This window comes from Panthera pardus, unplaced genomic scaffold (assembly GCF_024362965.1).
Source record: "Panthera pardus isolate Hobbes unplaced genomic scaffold, ASM2436296v1 HiC_scaffold_3, whole genome shotgun sequence".
In the NCBI taxonomy this organism is placed as follows: domain Eukaryota; kingdom Metazoa; phylum Chordata; class Mammalia; order Carnivora; family Felidae; genus Panthera; species Panthera pardus.
This window is the reverse complement of record NW_026526876.1, coordinates 31,188,511-31,210,746: the sequence shown is the minus strand read 5'-3', so window position 1 is coordinate 31,210,746 and position 22,236 is coordinate 31,188,511. Positions and strand designations below refer to the sequence as shown.

At 59.6% G+C, this 22,236-nt stretch overlaps 1 protein-coding gene and 1 long non-coding RNA gene across 6 annotated transcripts in view; one reads left to right on the top strand and one right to left on the bottom strand.

The window, feature by feature from the left end:
• Window positions 1-22,236, bottom strand: part of LOC128774256 (uncharacterized) — a 113,128-nt gene that overhangs the window by 45,311 nt on the left and 45,581 nt on the right. The window lies entirely within an intron of this gene.
• ADAM11 (ADAM metallopeptidase domain 11) lies at window positions 1,705-22,168 on the top strand. 5 transcript variants are annotated; one of them, XM_053892944.1, is made up of 27 exons: window positions 1,711-1,998; window positions 2,455-2,630; window positions 11,175-11,251; window positions 11,456-11,522; window positions 12,539-12,624; window positions 12,714-12,789; window positions 13,190-13,256; window positions 13,325-13,392; window positions 13,750-13,824; window positions 13,905-13,976; window positions 14,181-14,347; window positions 14,883-14,967; window positions 15,087-15,177; window positions 15,310-15,361; window positions 15,868-15,967; window positions 16,063-16,134; window positions 16,248-16,340; window positions 16,739-16,819; window positions 17,340-17,390; window positions 17,506-17,569; window positions 17,797-17,896; window positions 18,122-18,241; window positions 18,335-18,503; window positions 18,595-18,709; window positions 18,797-18,887; window positions 19,508-19,525; window positions 20,047-20,181. In XM_053892944.1, the coding sequence occupies exons 1-27, from the start codon at window positions 1,932-1,934 to the stop codon at window positions 20,060-20,062; spliced, it is 2,316 nt and encodes a 771-aa protein (XP_053748919.1). In that variant the 5' UTR covers window positions 1,711-1,931; the 3' UTR covers window positions 20,063-20,181. The 5 variants fall into 5 exon arrangements, with proteins under 5 accessions (XP_053748917.1, XP_053748918.1, XP_053748919.1 ...); XM_053892942.1 differs by lacking the exon at window positions 18,335-18,503 and having other exon boundaries at window positions 1,705-1,998; window positions 20,047-22,168; XM_053892943.1 differs by having other exon boundaries at window positions 1,710-1,998; window positions 19,508-20,161.

Genomic DNA, 22,236 nt, shown 5'->3' with positions numbered 1-22,236 from the left:
GGGAGGGGATCCAGACTCCCCCAGGCCCAGTGCCCTCCACTGTGCCATGACAAACCCCACCTATTCTTCTGGGAGGCACACGAGATTGGGGCTCACTGCTGTGGCCCTGGAACTGGTGGGACAAGACAAACACTGGTGTCTGGAGGAGTCAGAGAGTGGAAGGTGGGATAAACGGCCACTCACTGCCAGCTCTTGGAAGCTCACGTGGGTCCCTCTTTCTTGGAGTCTCGGGTTCCCCACCTGTGAAACGAAAACACTCTCTCCTTCCTGACTGAGTTCCTAAGGAATATCACATAGTAGGTCCTCATTCCTGGGAGCCCCTACACCCTGAAAGAGGTTTCCAAGATGTCTCCAGAGTGAAGGACCAATCAGCTCAGCCTTGCCGAGTATCTGGGTCTGGAGTGGCAGGTGGTTGTTGGGGGTAGCCACCCCGTTCCCAGCATTGATGTCAGCACCTCCCAGGAAATTGCCTTCTCACCTCTCCTGGGCCTAAAATAGAGCTGGGGGGGGGGGGGGTGCAGTCACGAGCCAGAAACAGCTCCCCCATCCCAGGCGGAGGCCCTGGGTCCCTAGGGAAGCAGGGGACCCAAGAAGGGATTCCTTGCTTTCACTCCACTCTGCAGTTACCTGTGGCCTCCCAGTGTAGGTTTGAGGATGCTCTCTGGTCTTGAGCACAAGGTTATGGTGGGACCTCACCAGCAGTGCCCGAGCCCTACCACACCCCCATCCATCTCAGGTCTCAGGCTCTTGAGATCCCTAGCTGAAATCAGAGATCCCAGCCCCCCAGTATGGGTGGGGGTCCATCTTACCCAGCAGCCCAGGAGCACTAGGGGGCTCAGTGGGAGAAAAGGTTGGAAGGTCAGGTAGGTTTGCAGACAGGGTAACCTTGTCTGGCCAAAGAGTGGAAGACAGAGGGTGGGTGTTTCCAGAGGTGTCTTCTCCTCAAAGATTTGGGCTGGCAAGGGAGGGGCAGGAATGAGGTATGCTAACAGCATGTAAATGACCTGGCTATTTTATATATTTAGGGGATAGAATTGGGGTATCCTGTGTGAGGGATTCAGGAGCCCAGAGTTAGTAGACCAGCCCTTGCTGGTGGCTCTGGTGACTGCAATCCCCAAAGCCCTCCTGGAGGCAGGAGCATCTTTGGCCTGGAAAAGGAGTCAGCAGGATGGAAAGGGGTCTGGACCCAGGGTGTGGGACGACTCTGCAGTGACCTGCTCTCCTGTGGGTGGGTGAGAGATCCCTTCGGTCCCGTCGCTGGTCCTCTAAACTTCCCAGCTCTAACAGCCTTCGACCGGGGACCTCGTGTCTGGGTCCAGGGAAACCCCTTCCTGGGTACCACGCCGGAGGGGCGAACCTGAGCCGGAAAGACACGCCCCCGACCCCCGACCGTGCGGTCCCCCAGACTGGCCGCCTCGGGGTCAGAGCCCGGCGTCCCTCTGTTTCCCGCCTTCCCCCCTACAAACCCAGAGGTCCTCGGAGCGAGGGATGGCCAAGGCAGGGGCCGCGAGATCGGGACGGGCGCGCCCCGCCGTGCACCTGCCGAGGGCCCCGAGGAGCCGCGGGAGGGCCGGTCTCCGGGCGGCGCCTCTTTTGTCCTCCCGTCGCGGCGGCCCCGGCCCTGGCCGGCTGGGGTGAGGGGGGGGCGGGGGCGGGGGAGCCCGGGGGGCGGGGGCGGGCCCTGGGCTCACGTGCTCGCCGCTCGGCTCTTAACCCGGCCCGCCGCCCAGCCGGGATGGCCGCGGCCGGAGCGAGCTGAGCCGGGCGCCCGCCCCGCAGCCGCCGCCGCCGCCGCCGCCAGCCTCGCCCCCCGCCCGGCCGGCGCCCCCGCCCGCGGCTCCCGCAGCCGCGCCTCCCGCCCGCGCCTCCTCCCGCCCTCGCCGCGCCGCTCGCAGCCGCAGCCCCCGGAGCCGGAGGATTATGAGCGAGCCATGAGGCGGCTGCGGCGCTGGGCGTTCGCGGCGCTGCTGCTGCTGCTGCCGCTGCTCCCCCCGCCCGGTGAGTGCCCCCGGCCCCGGCCCCCGCGCCCTCCCTGCCCCCGCCCCGGGTTTTGCGGCGCTTTCTGCTGCAGCCACATTTTCCTGCAGTGCTCGGGGTGACAGCCTGTCCGATAGCGGGGGGGGGGGGGGGGGGGGGAGAGCGGGGAGGACGGGAGGGGGGGACGGAGGGCGCGTGCACCCACCTGTCCCCATCTGGCCCGCCCCACCGCGGCCAGCCCCCTGCCGCCGGCCAGCGGACTCTGCAGGTCTCTGCGGGTGAGGGGGGGCAGTCGTGACAGGCGGGCGGGAGGAAAGCTCCTGGCCCCCTCCCCATCGGGCTCTTCCTCTGCAGGGGACCAGATCCGCCCAGCTCCAAGGGGCACACCAGAGTGGGGGATGAAGTGTGCTCACCCCAATCCCAAGTCTCCTGCCCCTCAGTGGGCATCCTCCTGCAGCTATGGCCTTGTCTCCTCAGGTCTTGGGACCCGGGGTCCTGTCGGAGCTCTGCACTGGCGGGTCTCACCCCAGTTGGGGAGTCCGGAAGCCCCTGAGGTCACAGAGCCCAGTCGTCTGGTGGGGGAGAGCTCCGGAGGAGAGGTCCGAAAGCAGCAGTTGGACACCAGGGTCCGCCAGGAGCCACCAGGGGGCCCGGTGAGTGGCCCTGGGTGTGAGGCCAGGGGTCTGGAGCAGGCCTGGAACCCAAGGAAGGCCACCAGGCAGCCAGGGTTTGGGCGCCTCCCCAAGAAGCCGGCTCCCGCAGCTTCTCCTTCTGTATAATGGGTGCTGGAGCCCACTAGTGGGGAGCACCCACCTGCCTCACTCCAGGCCCCCTCCAATCATCATGGGGATCCCCTATCCTCCGTGGACCCTGGAATGCCCAGGGTACAGTCCAGCCTTGGGTCAGGGTTCCACCAGCCCCCACTCCTCTCCTGCCAAAGCAAGTGGTTCTACACCAAATTGGGCTTGGGCAAGGCAGTAGGGGGCAGGGAGAAGCAGCTAAGAGCTCCATCAAGGATTAGGGCTCCTGTTTCTCATCACAGCCACCCTCAGTGGGCTTTCTTGGAAGAGCTGAGTGCTTGATCCTGCCTCAGTTTCCCCTCTGTGCACTGATAGGCTTGTCATTCTCCTTCCTGTCCTCGCCCGAGGGTGGGGCCTTGGGAAAAGGCTTGGAGGTCCCAAGCTCACCCACAAATGCCAGCTCCACCCGCCCTCTGTCCCTTTCAGCTGCCAGGCCCCTCCTGCCTCCCAGAGGAAAGTTAGGAATGAAGGAGATTAATTGCAATTAATAATTAATTAATATCATGTGAATAATAATTACCCAGATGGAATATTCATTCAGCACGGCTTGGCTCTCCAGGAGCTGGAAGCGGAAAGTTAGCCAGGCCAACTGGGGGCGGCGGAGGGCAGGATGGCAAAGGCCTGGCGGAATTAGGAGGTGTAGAGGAGAGATTCGGAGGAGGGGTACAACCGCGGTCTGGGAAGTTTGGCAGCTGGGAGTGGTGGGAGGTAAATTGGGCTGGGCAGAGGGAGGAAGGAGGGAAACGGAGGCTAGCATTACAGACATCTGTCAGACTGGCATCTGGCCCTGCCTAATGTACTTGGTTAAAAGCCCTTAGGGGAGGTGGAGGGGTTTGTGGGGGGGTGGGGGGATACTCGGGAAATGGAATAGAGCAGGAAGGCAGCATGCATAATAGATGGACCATCACTCAAGGCAGTGAGGAAGAGGGTGGTTAATGGTCCTGAGCAGGCAGGCCTGGGTGGGGGTGGGGTGGAGTGGGGGTGGAGCAGGGGTGAAAGAGGAGTTGGAGGCTGCCTTCAGTGTCTGCCCAGGCTCCCTGGGGGTGGGCCGCAGGGATGGTTCCAAAGCCAGGGATGGGGTATCCTGGCTGGGTTTTGTCCCTGATCCAGCTTTCATCCTTGATGTCACCCGCATCTGAGAACTGTGCACCCAAGCCTGTGTTGGCTAGGAGTTGACTGCTCAGCCTGACTACTGGGTATGCAGGTGACAGGGAAGTCTCTTTGGGTGTTGTTCTGCTGGCTGAGTGGGTGGCATGTGTGCATTTGTGATATGTGTGTGAGTGACCAAGTCTGAATATGCCCAACAGGGTGTCTGAGGGGGTGAGGTTAGGAGTGGAGGGTTCTGTGGATCTATGGGGCAGTGGTCGCCTCCAGTGGGGGGTCTCTCTAGCATTGAGCCTTCCCAGGGACCTCCCTGCAGCCTCCCCAGGGGACGTAGTCATAGCCCTGCCTTATCTGTACCTCAGTCTCCCCTGGGGTGGAATTCTCACAACTCTTATAAGGCAGGTAACTTTTGCCTGCCCATTTTACAGATGAGCAAAGTGAGGCTCAGAGAAGTTGAGTAACTTGCTCAAAGTCAATCAGATCTTTTTTTTTTAATTTTTTTTAATGTTTGTTTATTTTTGAGAGAGACAGAGAGACAGAGCATGAGCGGGGGAGGGGCAGAGAGAGAGGGAGACACAGAATCCGAAGCGGGCTCCAGGCTCTGAGCCATCAGCACAGAGCCTGATGCAGGGCTCGAACTCACAAGCTGTGAGATCATGACCTGAGCTGAAGTCGGATGCCCAACAGACTGAGCCACCCGGGTACCCCAGATCTTTTTTTTTTTTAATGTTTATTTATTTATTCTGAAAGAGAGAGAGTGAGAGAGCAAGGTAGCGCAAGCGGAGAACGGGCAGAGAGAGATGGAGAGGGAAAGAATCCCAAGCAGGCTCCGTGTTCAGCACAGAGCATGATGCAGGACTTGATCCCATGACGCTGGGGTCATGACCTGAGCTAAAATTAAGAGTTGGACACTTGGGGCGCCTGGGTGGCTCAGTCGGTTGGGCGTCCAACTTCAGCTCAGGTCATGATGTCACAGCTCGTGGGTTCGAGCCCCACGTCGGGCTCTGTGCTGACGGCCCAGAGCCTGGAGCCCGCTTCGGATTCTGTGTCTCCCTCTCTCTCTGCCCCTTCCCCGCTCATGCTCTGTCTCTCTCCTTCAAAAATAAATAAACATTTAAAAAGTTAAAAAAAAAAAAAAAAAGAGTTGGACACTTAACCGACTGAGCCACCCAGGCGCCCCTCAAAATCAACCAGATCTTTAAGCAGTGGAGTAATTCTCTCCCAGACCCGGTACTTCCCGCCACAAGGACTCTCAAGTTCGGCACAGGGGCAATCCCACGTGTCCAAAATATTTCCCCCTGACGGGAAGGACACTTTGCAGCCCTCTACCTCCCACCTGACATTTCTCCCTGAAGCACTTCTGGCCTCGGCATGTACGGGGCTGATGATGGAGCCCGTGTAGTACTGAGCCCATGTCCCAGCAGGAAGTGCCACACCCTGGCGCTGCTGGGCTGAGTCCGAAATTATTGCGTTGGTTTGGAAACTCAGGCTGAGCAAGGTGTTGAGCCAGCAGCAAGATCTCTATTTGCTGCAGGTCATGTGGCGAGTCTGGGGGCACACGCTGGCCAGCGGGATGAGGATGATGGGGCTTTGTGTGCTCACCTGCTCTGGCCTCGGGCCGGTCATATCACCTGTCTGAGGCCTAGCTTCCTGAGCCCTAAAACCAGGATGATTTATGATAACATCAATCTCAGCATCACTCACCTCCAGAAGGTGGCGATAGGAAAGGGTTTTGTGTGCTGAGGGCTCCTGGTTTTGTGGGGGATTGTGAGGGAGAGAGAAGGTAGCCAGGAAGGAATTTAGAAGCTAGAGAAATTACAATTGCTGGGCCCTTACTGGGGCAGACACTGTTATGCCTTTACATATATTGATTTTATGTAATGCTCATCACTGCCCTAGGAGATGGGGCTGTCGCTATTCCCATTTTACAGGTGGGGGGAGACAGGCACAGAGAGGTGAAATAACAAGCCCAAGTCACACAGCACTTAAGTAGCAGAGTCAAGATTGATACACTTGGGCCGGCCTGCCTCTCTCTCAGGGGTATAGTGAAGAGGGCCACAGGGGTCCCTTTGCCCTCTTTGCCACTGATCTCAACACCTCACTTCTGCCCAGTTTGGAAGAAAGCTGGGCCTGAGGCCCAGAGAGGTGGGGGAGCTTCTGGAAGTGCAGAAACCTGTGGTCACAGGGAGCCTGAAGCTGAAGGATGAGGCAAAAGAATAAGCAGGGCCACCGTGTACAGTTGGGCTGGTTGTTCACTGCACAAGGGTGCCCCAACAAGTAGACTGAATGAAATCTGTGGGCTCATGAGGCTACGTGTGTTCCGAAGGGACTCTTCTTCTAAACCACACAGAGCTGCTGTGTGGGTCATGCCTGCCCCCTGGGGAAACCCAGACTCCTTCAGAACCAAGAAAAGGGCAGGATGTGGGGGAAGCAAACAGGATGGGGGTGGAGAAGTTCCAGCCTCCAGGCCTAGGAGATAGACTTATCAGAGCCAGCTGGAGGAGGGGGGATCCTAGTCACTGGGCTGAGCTCCTGTGAAAGCTGTCCAGACCAGCATTTACTGGAAATGCTACCCCGGAAGCCCTCTGCTGAGGGTGTGTGTTTCAGTGTTTGTGTTTTCTTGCTGGAGGGGGTCAATTCAGCAAGGCTCAGTCCCCTGCCCTTGCTAGATGGCAGTCATTGCAGGGAGCCACCGGGTCTGTGCCTGGAGCCCTAGTACCCCACTGGGGTTATGGCCGTGCAGCCAAGGTCACAGCCCTGTCCTGGGATTGGAGCAGGAGACGGTTCCTGGGAGGGGGCTGGTGGCCGGAAACTGCCTCTGGGACTTGAGCTGAGCCCAGCTTGCTCTGGAAGGGTGAGGGCTGCGAAGAGAGATCATTCACGCAGGAGGTTAAGCTTGGGTCTGAAAGGCTCTGGGGAGGACAGCCTTGGTGGCTCCTGGCTCCACTGCTTTTGACTGAGTGACCGGGGTCAGCCACTGCTGCCTTCTGAATCCCACCCTCCTCATCCATAAGATGGGGCTAATAGTCGTCTCTCCTTTGCCAGGCTGCGTGGAGGATTCGAGGAGGTGATGTTTGTCAGATGTCCTGCCTGGGATTTGGCGAGAGCAGGTGTTTAACATCTGTAAGGCCTGCCCTCGCTCCTGCGTGTCAGGGGCAGGGTGCTGGGCAGCTGGCACCAGCTTGAAGGCTGGTGTCTGAGACAGAAGCCAGGGCATTTGGGGGTTACCTGTCAGGCTCCAGGTGGTGCTGGTGGAGGGTGGGGACAATGTGGCAGGAGTCTTGAGTTCTCCCCGGCCAGACTGGCCTGTGGGCTTGGCCTTGCCTGATCACCCCTCCTGGCTGCCTACAGGGACCCAGTTGCCCAGAGTCTGTCCCCAGAGGGACTAATGACCCTCTAAGGAAGTGACTGTCATCAAAAATTTAGGTCAAATCCCATTATCAGAAAATGTTCAACCGTTCTCACGGTCTGGGATTCCCGCTGTCCTGCGGATCAATAGAGCCTCAGCACATCGCGGGGGGGGGGGGGCTTACTATTGTGGGGAGGGGATTTCTCCCAGGTGGGACCCTGCCTCTCTGGCTCCTTGCCATCTGCCACTACCCAGCCCATGTGGTTCATCTAGTCCTCAAAGCCCTGTTTAGCTGGAACAGGTACACTCCATTCTTCAATTATTATCATTATTATTACTAATCCTTGTGATAATAACATATTAAAAAGGGCTTCCATCTGATCTCCATGACAAACTCATTTTACCAATGGAGAAACTGAGGCTCAGGCCTTCGGATGCCTTTCCATTCAACGTGACTGTTGAGCCCACTGGGCAGGGAAAAAGGTAGGCACAGCCTGTGCTTCTGGGGACTAAAAGTCACCGTGCAAGAAGTTGAATCAGTGATCAGAGAAACAGACGTCCAGAACTGTGTGCTTAAAGGTCCAGGAGTAGTGGGGGCCACAGCCCTCTGTGGGTTGGGCAGTGCTGGCTTTGTAGACATAGTGAGGAGGAGAAAGTCATGGGAGGAGATGGAAGTTTGGGAGGAGATATTTGGGGTGACAGTCTGAGGGGCAGTGCTTGGACACTCGAATTTTCTGGAGCATCCGAGAATCCTCCAGATCCTCAGTCTCCCCCTTCCCGAGCCAGTGATTCTGTAGGTCTAGGGTGGGGGCCTGGCATCTGTATTTGTGATTCTGGGACTTCAGTGGGATTTTTGCCTCCTTCTTTCTGCACCCCACATCTAGGTGAGCCTGACACGGAGCATAAGACAATGCCTAGGGGGGTGAACGGGCTGGTGACAAGGGAGCTTTAGGGAGGGCACAGTCACTGAAACCAGGTGGCCCCAGCTGCCATGGCAGACATGAACTGCAGCCCCAGGGTGAGATCTGACCCCGCACCTCCCCAGCATGGCCCTGGGCCAGTCACCTCCAAGTGTCTCTCCCTGAGCCTTGGCCTGCCATTTGTAAAATGAGCACCAGACGACCCGGGCGAGTTGAGATCAAATGAGCCAGGGCACGTGAGAGCCGGAGGCAAGAGCAGGGCACGGGGTCGAGGCCCAGCTGGCCGGTCACCAGCAGCGCTGAGCTGGGCACAGAGGAGGGTGGGTAGGTGGGGGTGGGTGGAGGGGGACAGAAGGGGCTCCCGAAGGAGGGACTGAGGGATGATGCGCGAGGTCGGGGGCAGGTCAGGGGCAGGAGGCAGACCATGCAAGGAGCAGTTTGGCTTTGATAGAACTCGGGCCTAAAGCTTGGCTGGGGGAGAGGGGGTGTTAGGACTCTGGTGCCAACAGCAGCCCCCACCCCAGGTGACTGGAGAACAGGGGTCCTGGGGACCGAGGTGGGTTTGCCTGTTCTTTCTCTTCCTGAAGACAGGGAGTGTCCCCATGAACCCCCTGCCCAGCTATCTGGTTTCCCTCCTCTTCCTCTACCACCCTTGATGTCTCCCCCAGCCCTTCCTGGGCCCAGCCCCCAGCCCCAAGAGCTGCTCTGGCTGTCATTGGCCCCCGTGCCCTGTGCCCTGCTGGGGCAGGGGCAGTCCAGCCCAGGTTGGGCCTTACCGGGTGGGGAAAGAAGAGGCTGCAGGAAATGGTGGGGACAAAAGGGACCTAGTGTCTGCTCTTCCAACAGTCTGGGCTTTCCCCAGCGTGGGGGTCAGCTTGGTCTGCACAGAGATGGGGGAGGCCAGATGGTTAGCTTGCTGACTTCCTGCGTGGGGGAGATCCTGCTAGCACCAGGGCCGACCCTGCCAGAATTCTCCAGGCCCAGGACGACCCCCACCACCCAAAGCCAACCTCACAGCTTGCATCTGGGCTCATCTTACCATTTTCGTTGGGGAGATCTGAGGCTCAGAGAGGCTGCTGGATCATCCCTGAAGCTGCACAGCCTGAGAGAGTGGACTCAGGGCAAGGAGCCTGAACAGGCTGCACCTCTGGGTGGCCAACAGGGGCTTTCTGTCAGGGGCAGAAAGAACAAGGAGGTACAGGCTTAAGGGCAGGGAAGGGCAGAGGTAGGCTAGGCAGGGACAGGTGGGAAAGGCAGAGATAGACCAAGCCCAGGAGGGGAGAAGGAGGGCCGAGGGGGTGGGTGGGAAGGGTAGAGGCCCAGGGGCACGGAGGAAGCAGAGATGGGCTGGGCCAGGCCAGGGCAGGGAGAGGAAAACAGTGACTCCTTGTCCTTGACTTTCTATTTCAATTCTGATCAACGCTCTAAGGGCTTGGGATGGAGCTTGGAGCTCCAGTCGGCCTGGAATGGGGCAAGTCAGTGTCCTTGGTGCTCAGAGGGCTGTCTACCTAGGCTCTGCGCCTTCACCCCCCCTCCCCCCACGACCTCTCATGAATGCTGGGCCATTTCTGTCTTATCTTATCTTTGGGGTGAGGAGGCCTTGGAAACTGTTTCTGTAGGCTTGAATCACAGCTCCATGACTTCTTAGCTGCGTGACTTTGGGCATGTTAGTTAGCCTCTCTGTGCTTCGGTTTCCCCATCTGTCAGATGAGGATAACAGTGGCATCCATCCCACTGGCTTATTATGAAGATCAGATATGATAATACTTGCAAAGTATTTAGAACAGTGCCTGGCACATAATAAATGCTCAATAAAAATGAGGAATCTAAGTGATTGATGAGGAAGCCAGCTAGGACCAGGCAATGAGATTCTGTGACCTTGGGGCTCCCTTCTAGCCTGCAGCCTGCTCCCCACAAAAGAAAGGCAGCAGAGAAAAGCCTCACATCTGCATGGCCCAGTGCTGGGACCCTCACCTGGGGATCTGGATTTCAGTCTTCTTAAATGAATATGGGGGTGAAGAAGGCTCTCCAGTCCTTCTGGGGCCCTTGCTGCGCTTCCAGGTCTTTGTGAGACCTGACGCTTGGTGTGGGGACATGAGAGCCCAGAAGGCCAACTCATCCCCTGAGTCCAGACTCTCGTGCCCCCTCTTCTCTTGAGGTCACTGTTCCTCCAGGCACACTAGCTTCAGGCCTGGAGTCCCCACTCCCCACAGAAGCTGGGTGCCCAGACCTGGAAGGGCAGCCATCTTGCTCAGGCCTGGTATGTTGCCATGACAACCTGGAGCCTCCCACTGCAAAGGCCCCTCTGAAAAATTTATCAGGAAAACTTCCGTGTTTAAAAATTAACCACGGGATTGAAATATTAAAGATGAGCTGCTTTGGGCAAGGCAGAGGGCAATGGACTTGGGGGTAGAGGAGCCAAGTTCTTCCCTCCTGACAGGATGGCATCTTCCCATCACCCCAGCTTCCAATTCTCACCCACGCCACCCTGTCTGCAGAGTCCGAGGCCTCCTCCGTAAATTGAGGCTGGGGCCAGGATACAGGAAGGGAGGGGCCTGCTTTACAGGGCCCAAGGATCACACTGCACCCCATCTCCGGCTTGCCCCTTTCCCATGGTACTTCTGGGGGCTTCCCTTTAGTCCACGTGAGGGGGGGGGGCTGCCAACGGGGGGAGGGTGGTGTGAAGCAGTGGGCGGGCTGAGTTCCCTTCCATCCCCGCTGCTTGGGTAGACTGGCCCCAGGAGGCACCTGCACCAGGTGGATGGGCTGCCCCCTGCCCCCCGTGCTGCTCACAGTGCCCCGGGCCCAGAGGGTGGGTTGGGCTGTACCCAGGGGTGCGTTCTCCTGTCCCTGCTCCCAGGAAAGGAACAGGGTCTTGGAGGAAGATGAGCTTGTACAAAGCATCTCCCACCCAAATCAATGGTCCCGTCAGCTGCTGGGCTGGGCCGTCCCTTCCTCCCCAGTGCTACTCCCTATTCTGGGATTCCTCAGGTTGACTCCCCTCTGCCCTCTCCCCACCCCCAGCCTGTCCACCTGGCCCAGGTGAGTTTCGTCATCCCAGCCTTCAACTCAAACTTCACTCTGGACCTGGAGCTGAACCAGTGAGTGTGGCCGGGAGCCTGGGAGAAAGGGCAGCAGGCGGGTGGGCAAAAGCACAGCCTAGATGCGGCTTGGGGTGGGGGTGGGGGGGGGATGGGGGCAGGGCCGGGTCCTGCGGCCTGAATCTGAGCTGGGGCAGGACCCAAGCCTGACCCAACGCCAGCGGTGATCCCCCTCCTTTCTCCCGCCCCTTCTGTCTGTTCCAGTCACCTCCTCTCCTCACAGTATGTGGAGCGCCATTTTAGCCGGGAGGGGACAACCCAGCACAGCACCGTGAGTGCCTTGGGAAGGGGACAAGGGAGGTGGGACGAAGAGACGGGTGGTCCCTGGAGATGGGATCCGAGGTACACCTATATTCGGGTGGGCCCAGCCCCTTTGGGGTCCTCCATCTGTCCCACCACGGAGGCTCCCAGAGTCTGAGTCACCATGGCGAATGGCGTGGAGCCCGAACTCCCGTCACCCAGCTCCCAAGGTCTGACTCCCAGCCAGCCTCTCTACCTGACATCAAGGCTTTCAGGGACCCTTCCTGCTCCATGCCCCCCAGACTCTTCTAGGAGGGGACAGTTGGGGAAATGCCCTTCTTGCTCAGCACCAAGGCCTTGGGAATTCCTGGCTGCCTGGGACACCAGGGTCCCAGCCCCGGAAGCCCAGGGGCCTGAGCAAAGATGAATGAGTGTCTATAAATAGCCTCCTTCCTCCCCACCCCCACCCCCGCACCCCTCAACCAGCCAGTTCAGTAACTGGAGCACAAGTAATTCTGCAGGAGCAGGGAGGGGGTGCTGGCCCCTCTGACCCGAGAGCCCCGGCCAAGTGGACACAGGCTGCTCACGGTTCCTCAGCCACAGACCGTGTCCAGAGGGGGGTCCACGGAGGCAGCGGTGTCCGTGAACGCACTGTGTGTGCAGTTGAGTGTGTGTGCGCTGGGGGGCGGGGTGGGGGGTCCACAGCTTTCATCTGATTAAGCGAGCTCATCTGTGGGAAGCGCTCCGAACAGTGCCTGGCACACGAGCACTAGCTCTTCTCGGAGGAATCTGTGAACCGTGCACCAGATGGTTGAGAGCCACTGATGTAGTCCAGCTTCCTCGTCTTGTAGGTGAGGTGAAGGAGGCTAGGAACTGGGAAAGGAGAGGGCTAGGAACTTGTCCAGGCGAAACAGCCAATTAGGAGCACACCCGGAGGGGAAGCAGGACCCCCAGGAAGCGCAGCCACCTGCGCACCGAGCAGCTTTGGTGGCCCTGACCTCTCCTGCCAGGGCAGGGGGCATGTCTGCTCACCTCCTGCTCCTCCAGGGGGCCGGAGACCACTGCTACTACCAGGGGAAGCTCCGCGGGAACCCCCACTCCTTTGCCGCCCTCTCCACCTGCCAGGGGCTGCAGTGAGTATGGGGAGGGGCTGGGCGGTGGGAAGAGCCTCCAGTGCCGGCCTGGGGATGCATAGTGGGGAGCTGCACCTCTCTCTCCGCAGTGGGGTCTTCTCGGACGGGAACTTCACCTACATTGTGGAGCCCCGCGAGATGGCCAGGCCTCAGGAACCCCCCCAGGTGAGCCCCTCACAGTCCTCTGACAGCCCTCCTACGCACATCCCGATGGCTTGTCCCAATGGCTGTCGCTGCCTCCTCCCTTGGTAACCTCAGCCTTCCTGCCCTCCTCAGTCACCCCAGCTCTGGTTCCATCCCCCTGTGCCCTCAGCTCCAATGTCCCCTCTGTCCCTCAAGTAACCTCCCTTTGGGCTCCAGTGTCCTTTGCCCCTATCTCTCAGGGCGACCCCAGGTCTTGACCCCGGAATCTGAGCATCTGGGAGATCAGATCCGACATGGGAGCTCTGGCCAGTTCTGGGTCACCCTGGGGTGGGGTGGGGGGAAGGGCTGGAGCTGTCCCTCCCCATCTGGACTCAGAGCAGACCTGGTCAGCCCCCCAAGAACTAATTCCCCCTCATTGCAGGGACCCCTTCCCCACCTCATTTACCGGACCCCTCTCCTCCCAGCCCCCCTCGGATGCAGGGAACCAGGTAAGGGAGGGAAAGCGGGGCTGGGGAGGGGGCCGGCTGTGCCCCCCTCACCTGACCCCTCCCCCCAGGCTGCCTATTTGCTGCCCCTGCTCATTCTGCTCCTGTGAACCGGCCGAGGCTGAGAAGGAAAAGGCAGGTACGGGGGCCCGCACAGACCTCGGGCTGCAGAGACCTCAGGCTGCGGTCCAGAGCAGGACACCCCATCCAGGACTGGGGCAAAGGAGGGCTCAGACTGATGTGGCTGGGGGCCAGGGAACCATGCCCGGGAGGAAGCCCCCACCCCATCTCCTAACACCCGTGTCTACACCTGTACACACTATGGACAAACTGAGACTGCCTGTCCTCATACCAAGGCTGGGGAGAGAGGGGATCCCCACCAGTGGGGGACTGGCATTGTCCCTGACTGGAGTTCAGCACCCTCGAGCCTGTCCATGGCTTGGCCCTGACGCTGGGCATGGAGGGGACTGATTCCAAGTGCCCACCCACCCCCCAGGTCCGCCGGGGCCACCCTACTGTGCACAGTGAGACCAAGTACGTGGAGCTGATCGTGGTCAACGACCACCAGCTGGTAAGATCCCCAGCCTGGGGGCAACTCTGGGAGGGGGGCACGAAGCAGCCTGGGCCTCCGCCCACTCTCTTTCCTCCCAGTTTGAGCAGATGCGCCAGTCGGTGGTCCTCACCAGCAACTTTGCCAAGTCCGTTGTGAACCTGGCGGATGTGGTGAGCCGCCTCTCTTCCCTTCCCACTCCTCTGTCGCCCCTGCCCCAATGCCCCGCCACACACAGGCTTCGGGTGAGCTTGGGGGGTGGGGGCCCTGTCAGCCTCGGATAGGGAGAGACAGACTGAGGCCCTCCCCCAGCCCTGTCCCCCCCCCCACTCTCCTGCCCTCCAGCCCCACCCTCATCTACTCCCCTCTGAGCCCAGATGTACAAGGAGCAGCTCAATACCCGCATCGTGCTGGTTGCCATGGAAACCTGGGCCGATGGGGACAAGATCCAGGTGCAGGATGACCTCCTGGAGACCTTAGCTCGGCTCATGGTCTATCGGCGGGAGGGCCTGCCTGAGCCCAGTGATGCCACCCATCTCTTCTCGTGAGTCCCGCAGCCCCCACATCCTGTCAGCCTCTCATGGTTGCTGCAGTGCACAGGGTTGCTGAACACCTGCTCTGCGTCAGGTGCCCTTGCAGGGCCCGGGCACTGGGCTCGCCTTGCACCAGCCCCCAGCCACTTGTCACAGGCTGGACAATGTCCCTTACATCTTAGGCTGATGCCCGTTTTCCCTGACCCCAGTGATCTTCCTCTGCTTATCATCTTCCTTTTGTCCCCTCTTCTTTTTTCAAACTGTCCCAGCATTCCTTCCTCAAGGACCCAATGCCCGAAAGAAGAAAAAAATCTGATAAAACTCCTTATGATTAGAGATGATCTTATAGGAGCCTCTCGTTTGACTTATGGACAGACAGAGAGAGGAAGGGGCTTGCCTGAGGTCACACAGGCTGACAGGAAAGGCAGTGCTCACCTCCCCAAAGAAGGGCTCTAGTGTAGGAGGCTCCCCAGCCTCCCCTTCACAGCCTAGGGAAGGCACCATAGGCAAGGCAGGGGGTTCTCCTGACAATCCTCTCCCTTCCAGGGGCAGAACTTTCCAGAGCACCAGTAGTGGGGCCGCCTACGTGGGGGGCATCTGCTCGCTATCCAGGGGTGGGGGTGTGAATGAGGTAAGCAGTGTGGGTATGGCTGGGGGTGGGGGTTGAAGACAGAGGGACTGTGAAGGGCATGAGCCCTGTGTCTTTGGACGGATGTAGACATCTTTGTGTTCCATCTTCCTCACCTCAAGTACGACAACATGGGGGCCATGGCAGTGACCCTGGCCCAAACGCTGGGACAGAACCTGGGCATGATGTGGAATAAACACCGGAGCTCAGCAGGTATCAATGAAGACCCATGTGGCCCCACAACCAGCCTAGACCCACTCCCAGCAGCTCTAGAAGTGAAGAGAGTGTCCATGGGAGGGGGGCAGTCCTCCACCCTCCCTTATATCCACTTGGCTCACTCCTCAGGGGACTGCAAATGCCCGGACAACTGGCTGGGCTGCATCATGGAGGACACTGGGTGAGTTCTTAGGGACAAACTAGGGGAGGGTCTTGGGCGAGGGAGAATCTGGACCCAGTGGGTGGTAGTCTGGACCCAGTGGCCTCGGGAGGCCCAGCTATTGGGACCACTTAGGATTTCAATAAGCTCAGTTTTCAGTTTTCTGAGGACCCTGCACCAGGAGACCCACATTCCCTAGCTGGACACAAAAACTGCTAGGCTGTAGTGCGCGCTGTCGCCACTGGGTGCCGCCAAAGCCTCGTTTGGAGGCACCTTTCCGCCTTAGCGCTCCAACCTCCCAACTGCTGAGTCCTGCCTGAGGTTTGGAGTGGGGTGGGAGACAGGAGCAACGTCCCCTGCTCACTTCTGCTTGGTGGCAGGAGGATTATTATGCAGTCTCCGGACACACAGATCCTCAGGCTCCTCGAGATGGTGACCTACTACCCCTATGCACCCCATCCCCAATCTTGAGAAGGGGCGAGAGAGTGGGCCTGGACTCAGCGGCTCCGTCCCTTACCCCTGCCCAGATTCTACCTGCCCCGCAAGTTCTCGCGCTGCAGCATCGACGAATACAACCAGTTTCTGCAGGAAGGAGGCGGGAGCTGTCTCTTCAACAAGCCTCTCAAGGTACTAGCCCCTGGGGGGGTGGGGGGTGGGTGGGACGTGGGAACGAGGTTTGGACAGGGTCCCGGCCAGACTCCCGACACCCCTCCCCCGTCCAGCTCCTGGACCCGCCTGAGTGTGGAAACGGCTTCGTGGAGGCGGGAGAGGAGTGCGACTGTGGCTCAGTGCAGGTGAGAGACTAGTGAGGGCTCCAGGTGGGTGACAGGAGCGCGCGCCATTGAACGTCTGGGTGGGGAGGTTCAGGACTTGCCCACCTCCCTGCCCTTGTCCCCGCGTCCCTCAGGAGTGCAGCCGTGCGGGCGGGAATTGCTGCAAGAAATGCACCCTGACTCACGACGCCATGTGCAGCGACGGGCTCTGCTGTCGCCGCTGCAAGGTAAGGGGCATCTACCGTCAGGGCGGGACGGAAGCACACCTAGGAGGGATGGGGGCTGCGGACTTCCCGATAAGGGGTGGTGCTTAGGGAGGAGGAGCCGCCGGAGGCGGAGTAAATGTGGGGCGGGACTTGACGCAAAGAAAGCGCCAATGGAGCGGGGGAGGGGCGGGGCGTGCGCCCCCCAAAGGTCCTGTTAAAGGCGGGGCTACGAGGAGCGGGGCGAGGCACCTATCCGGAGGTGGTGGGAGGGGCGGAACCGTGAGCGGGCCTGGGGGTGGTGCTGAGTGGGCTGGGAGGGGCCGAGGGGCGGGCGAGGAGTTGCCAAGATGAGTGAGGGGCCTCGAGAAAGGCGGGCGGGGAGTCGGCGGTTCTGGACTGAGCCACGATCCCTTTCCCAGTACGAGCCGCGGGGTGTGTCCTGTCGAGAGGCGGTGAACGAGTGCGACATCGCGGAGACCTGCACCGGGGACTCGAGCCAGGTCCGTCCGGCCCAGCCGCCCTGAGGGACCCTGGGCGAGGCAACCCCTATCCCTATCGCTTTGGCTCCGCGGAGCTACGTGTCTCTGAGGCCCTTCCCTCCGCTGCTGGTGTCGCCACCGCTGGTCAGCCTCAGTTTCCTCGACTGAGAAACCGGTTCTTCATGCCTCCTGGTTTTGTTTCTTCAGTCATTATATCAGTATAGTCTGGCTGGGGTTCCCAGGGCCTGGCACGGTGCCTGGTGTGTACTCGGGATCAAAGTGTGTAATAATATTAGTTAACATCTCTTAAGTCCTTATTACGTGCCACGTACTTAGTTCCATTTAGTTCTCCCAGCTCTGTGAAGTAGGTACAGGATACAGGGAGAGGCTATGGGATTTGCCAGTCTGCGTCGTCGTAGCCTGAGTTCTGAGCCAGACCTCTTGTCCTTGACATGAAAGAGCACTGAACTATGAGCCCCACGAGGGGCGCATTTGGCACCCCTTCATCCCTCGGCTCTCAGTCCAGCACCTCTCCCCACAGTGTCCCCCTAACCTGCACAAGCTGGATGGTTACTACTGCGATCACGAACAGGTATGATGGGGTGGGGGCTCCTCCTCCTCAGGGCCTCTGGCTCAGTACAGTCTCTTGTCTTGTATCCATTCTGACCACTCCGTGTCTCAGTCCCTTGTCTCCTGTTTTTCCTTAGGGCCGCTGCTATGGAGGTCGCTGCAAAACCCGGGACCGGCAGTGCCAAGCCCTTTGGGGCCACGGTGAGTTTTTGGCTGGGAGTGGGAGAGGGTCTCTGGAGGACCCAGAATCAAGAGGCTGAGGAGTGGCAAGTTCTCGCTAAAAATACCCTCTTACGAGTGCGTGGCTCTCCAGGATCTCAGGAACCCAGCTGGACTGGGGATCAGGCCAGAGTGTTGGAGATGCAGGCCTGAGGTCCCCGGGCGGGTGCTGGGGTGAGTGGGTGACGCTTGGCATCATCTCCTTACAGCGGCTGCTGATCGCTTCTGCTATGAGAAGCTGAACGTGGAGGGGACAGAGCGTGGGAACTGTGGACGCAAGGGGTCAGGCTGGGTCCAGTGCAATAAACAGTGAGTTGCCAAGGCTCCTGGTTGGCCTCCCCAGCTCTGGGGCTGGGGAGGGTTTTTGTCAGAGTTGGGACAGAAGGTTCTAGGATGAGCCTATGAGTCCCAACAGAGAATATGTGAAAAATTAGGCGGTGGGGAGAAGGCAGATTCGAGTTCAGAAGTAATGGTAGTTAGTAGTTGGATTGAAGGTCAGATTTGGGGCTCACTGTCTCCATGCTGCCCCAACAGGGACGTGCTCTGTGGCTTCCTCCTCTGTGTGAACATCTCTGGAGCTCCTCGACTGGGAGATCTAGGGGGGGACATCAACAGTGTCACCTTCTACCACCAGGGCAAGGAGCTGGACTGCAGGTTTGGGCTCGGACCCGGTCTGGGGAGGGGCAGACTGCAGCCGCGATGGGGGTGGGGGACAAGGGCTGAGGCTGGCCATGCCGGCTCCCCCAGGGGTGGCCACGTCCAGCTGGCTGACGGCTCCGACCTGAGTTACGTGGAGGATGGCACAGCCTGTGGGCCCAACATGCTGTGCCTGGATCATCGCTGCCTGCCTGCCTCTGCCTTCAACTTCAGCACTTGCCCCGGCAGCGGGGAACGCCGGATCTGCTCCCACCACGGAGTGCGTGCCTGGAGGCTGGGGATGGTGGGAGGAGCTCGCGACCGGCAGGACAGAGCCCCTCTCACGTCTGCTGGCCCCACCCCACCTCTAGGTCTGCAGCAACGAAGGGAAGTGCATCTGTCAGCCCGACTGGACAGGAAAAGACTGCAGCATTCACAACCCCCTGCCCACGTCTCCACCCACGGGGGAGACGGAGAGATATAAGGGTGAGACTGCAGCTGGCCGGGATGGGGCTCTGTCTCTCCCCTTCTCCACGCCTGTCCCTGCCAACCAAGCCCTGCCCTCCTCCCCAGGTCCCAGCGGTACCAACATCATCATCGGCTCCATCGCGGGGGCTGTCCTGGTTGCAGCCATCGTCCTGGGCGGCACGGGCTGGGGATTTAAGTAAGAGACACACATGCGCCCCCCACACCACTAGGTGTTCATTGTGTGTGGAGGGTGGGTATTGGAACCCCAGAGTGTTGGAGCTGAGGGGGCCTTTCTGAGAAGTTAGCTAATAAGCCAGAGTCTGAGCCAGCCACAGGGTCTTGTTTTGCTCACATTTAAAAAAACCAAGAGGTTTACATTAACAATCCTGATTTCTAGCTTCTCTTGCAAAAGAAGACTGGCCCTCAGTACGTCTCAGCACGGCCATGGAGTGGAGCTGAGCAGGGGCTGCCTAAAACAGGGCTGTGTCCTCTGTCCCTAGGCCCCTAGTCCCCACCTAGCCTACAGTGTTCTGTGAGCATCTGAGTCTGGGGCCCTCGAGCTGGTCTCACCTCTTCAAGGTGCAGAGGAGGGACCTGAGGCCCAGGGTCATGTGGTGCGTTAGTTGCAGAATCAGGACTCAAACCCAGGTATCTCTCTCTAGGCCTATCTTTAGTGACCAGGTCCTAGGGACCCTGGCTAATCTCTGGGGCAAGGGGTCTCATGGGAGCCAGAAAGGCCCTCTCTGAGAGAAGGGTAAGGTCACAGATGGCTCCTTTTCTTTCCCTCTCTGCCTGTCCTCTCCTTGGCTCCTGAAGAAACATCCGCCGGGGAAGGTACGACCCGACCCAGCAGGGGGCAGTGTGACGCCGGCCACGTCATCCCTCCCGCTGTGCCTGTCTCCTCCATCTCATTCGTCACCTCACATTCTGTCGATGGGGGAGCCAGGGGCTGATTCCCCACCCCTGCTGTCACTGCTGTCACTACAGGGGTGGGAGAGCCCCGCTCCGGAAAGAAAGCCCTCAGCCTGCCCTTGCCCCTTCCTCCTGCCCACCTGCCCTCCCAGGCCTTGGTCCATTTACTCCTGCCCTTCCAATGGCCACATCACCCCTGCCCAGGTGGGCCCTGGAGCTGTGTCCCCTCTAGTCCCCATCCCCGGGGAGAGGAGCTACCTCTGCGTCCCATCTGTTTTGTCTTCCATGTCACCGCTGTCTGAACTTCCCACCAGATCCCCTCCCTGGCCAGCCTGTGACTTGCCGCCTCTAGGGCCCAGCACTGACCTCCTAGGGCCTGGCTCAGGGGCTCTCCCTCTGGGCCCTGCCTCACATCCTCCCCTGATGCCCCCTCTCCGTTCCAGGTCCGGAGGGGCCTAAGTGCCACCCCCTCCCTCCGAGCCTGGCGCCCACCGTCTCCGCCCTGAACCACGAGGCTGCCCCCGCCCAGCCACGGAGGGAGGCACCATGCAAATGTCTTCCGGGCCCAAGCCCTTCAACTCCTGGTCCCATGGGGGTTTGGGTGGGGGGGTGTGGCCTCGCCCTTCACATCACCAGGGTGGACCAGGCCTGGGGCCTTTCCCTCATGGTCCCTCACCCCACCTCATGCGGCTTTGGCCTTGTACACCAACTCTCCCTGTGTGAATGTAGCTTCCATCATCACGGACTGCCGCAGCTCAAGGTGGGGGGGCGGCTAGAGGGATGCCCTCCCCCCAGTGGGCATGGCCTGGGAAGGCCCTTCCTCAAAACCAGGCAGCTGGGACCAGGGTTTTAGCTCTCTGGGACTTAGGGGGAGGGGGCTGACATCTACACTTTTTTTTAACTGAATCTTAACTGATGAATGTAACTTTGGGGGTGCTGGGGCGAGGGAAATTGGGATATTTTGACATTTCCAGGAGGGACCAGAGGAACTGAGGCCTGGCCCTTCCCTGGGGCCCTTTCCCTGGATGATCACACCTGGAATCCTCTCATTGAACATAGCTGTCCCCAAGCAATGCAGGGGTGGGGCGTCCTTGCTTGCCCCTCGGCCCAGCCCTGTGGAGCTTGGAGAGCAGAATGAGCGCCAATTCAAACCAAAGCTGCCTGTTCTGTGCCCAAGGCCTAAGTCATGGGTGCGACGACCACATGTCCCAGATTGTCTACAATTTCAAAGTGACCATCCTGCTGTCCCTGCCAGGACGCATGTATTTGGGGGTCTAGAAAATACAGTCCCTGAACTAAAAAGGCACCTTCCCCCTTTCAAGAAGGGTGATTCCGGGGCTGACTCAGGGTTTAGGTGCCCCCCCCACCCCCCCTTGTGGCCTAGAGGTCCCAGGCTGGGCCATCTTCCCAGGGAGGATTCTCCCAAGCAGGAAAAGCCAGGGGTGGCCCTGTGACTGGAGGGTGAGGGCTTTTGCCTGCAATGTACAAGAGGAGGTAAGAAAAGGCAGGTCTCCTATATGATCCTCAGCTTCTAGAAAAGTCCTCAAGGCCCTGTCAAACTCATTCTGCTCCTTACCCCCATTCCAGGGCTGAGTAGTAAGTTTACAGCTGTTCTCCGCATTACGTCCTCCGATTCCCACTGCAGCCGAGCCTGAGAGATAGGCCGAGGCTGGGCGGGATTCCTCTGCCCTCCCATGAACTCAGTCCTGCCCATGCATGGCCTTCCTCAAGACCCACGGGACAGTGAAGCCTTGGCTCGACTGCTAAAAACCAGCTGGCAAGGGCAAGATGGGGATCAAGCTACCTTATGGGATGAAAGCCACAAATGAGCAGAGCCCCTCTCCCCAGGAATACCCCACCCAGACTCAGCAGGGGTTTCTGAACACCCCAGGGCCTTTGAGCTGTTATAGTCCCTCTGTTTCTGGGGCATCTGTGAGGAGGAAGTGGCTCCCTGTTTATCTGCACCACCCCTCAGGGCAAACGGGACTGAGACCCATTGACACCCTTTTGGGTGGCCGGATGTGGCTACGGTGGGGTCCTCAATACTGTGGTCCAGCTGGCACTGCCCAAGAGAAGGGGGGGCGGGGCACCCTCTGGCCAGTCCTGCTCCACCAGCCCCACAAGCAGGAGGGGAAGGGCTGGGGTTTGCACCGCTGCTGCCGTGCCGGTACCGGAAGACACTCTGGTGGTACGCGTGTGCACACAGCCGGCGATGCATCTGGCACAAGCATTCGGATCCACATCTCTGCACAAGTGTGAATACCTCTACACACGCAGACATGCCTGTGTGTGCACACACGCGGGAGTGGGCGTGGGGATGTGGAGGACTCAAGACCTTCTGCGACCAGTCCACCTGGCTCCCAGCCGTCTGCATCCTCCCGCCCCACCGGGGCCGGGCCCACCCCGGCAGCACCCAGGGAGGAGTGGAGGCTGCCCTGGCCTGGGCCTGGAACTGGCTCCATACAGCATCCTGTAAATATGTCATCTGGGGCTCGGGGTGGGGAGGCAGGGACAGGAACATCAATTAAAGATCATGTCCTGGGGCTTCCATGGAGCTCACACCAACCTGTGTCTCTTTTTCTGTAAATGACCTCACTGTGACTCGGGACCCTTCCCTGGCCCCAGAGGGAACA

What these genes read in the sequence shown, in the direction of transcription:
- ADAM11 (XM_053892942.1), top strand. Translation starts at nt 1,932, where the DNA reads ATGAGGCGGCTGCGGCGCTGGGCGTTCGCGGCGCTGCTGCTGCTGCTG. An exon ending in AGGAGCCACCAGGGGGCCCG is followed by an intron (nt 2,631 to 11,174) that starts GTGAGTGGCCCT and finishes CCCCACCCCCAG; the next exon opens with CCTGTCCACCTGGCCCAGGT. An exon ending in GCGACTGTGGCTCAGTGCAG is followed by an intron (nt 16,135 to 16,247) that starts GTGAGAGACTAG and finishes CGCGTCCCTCAG; the next exon opens with GAGTGCAGCCGTGCGGGCGG.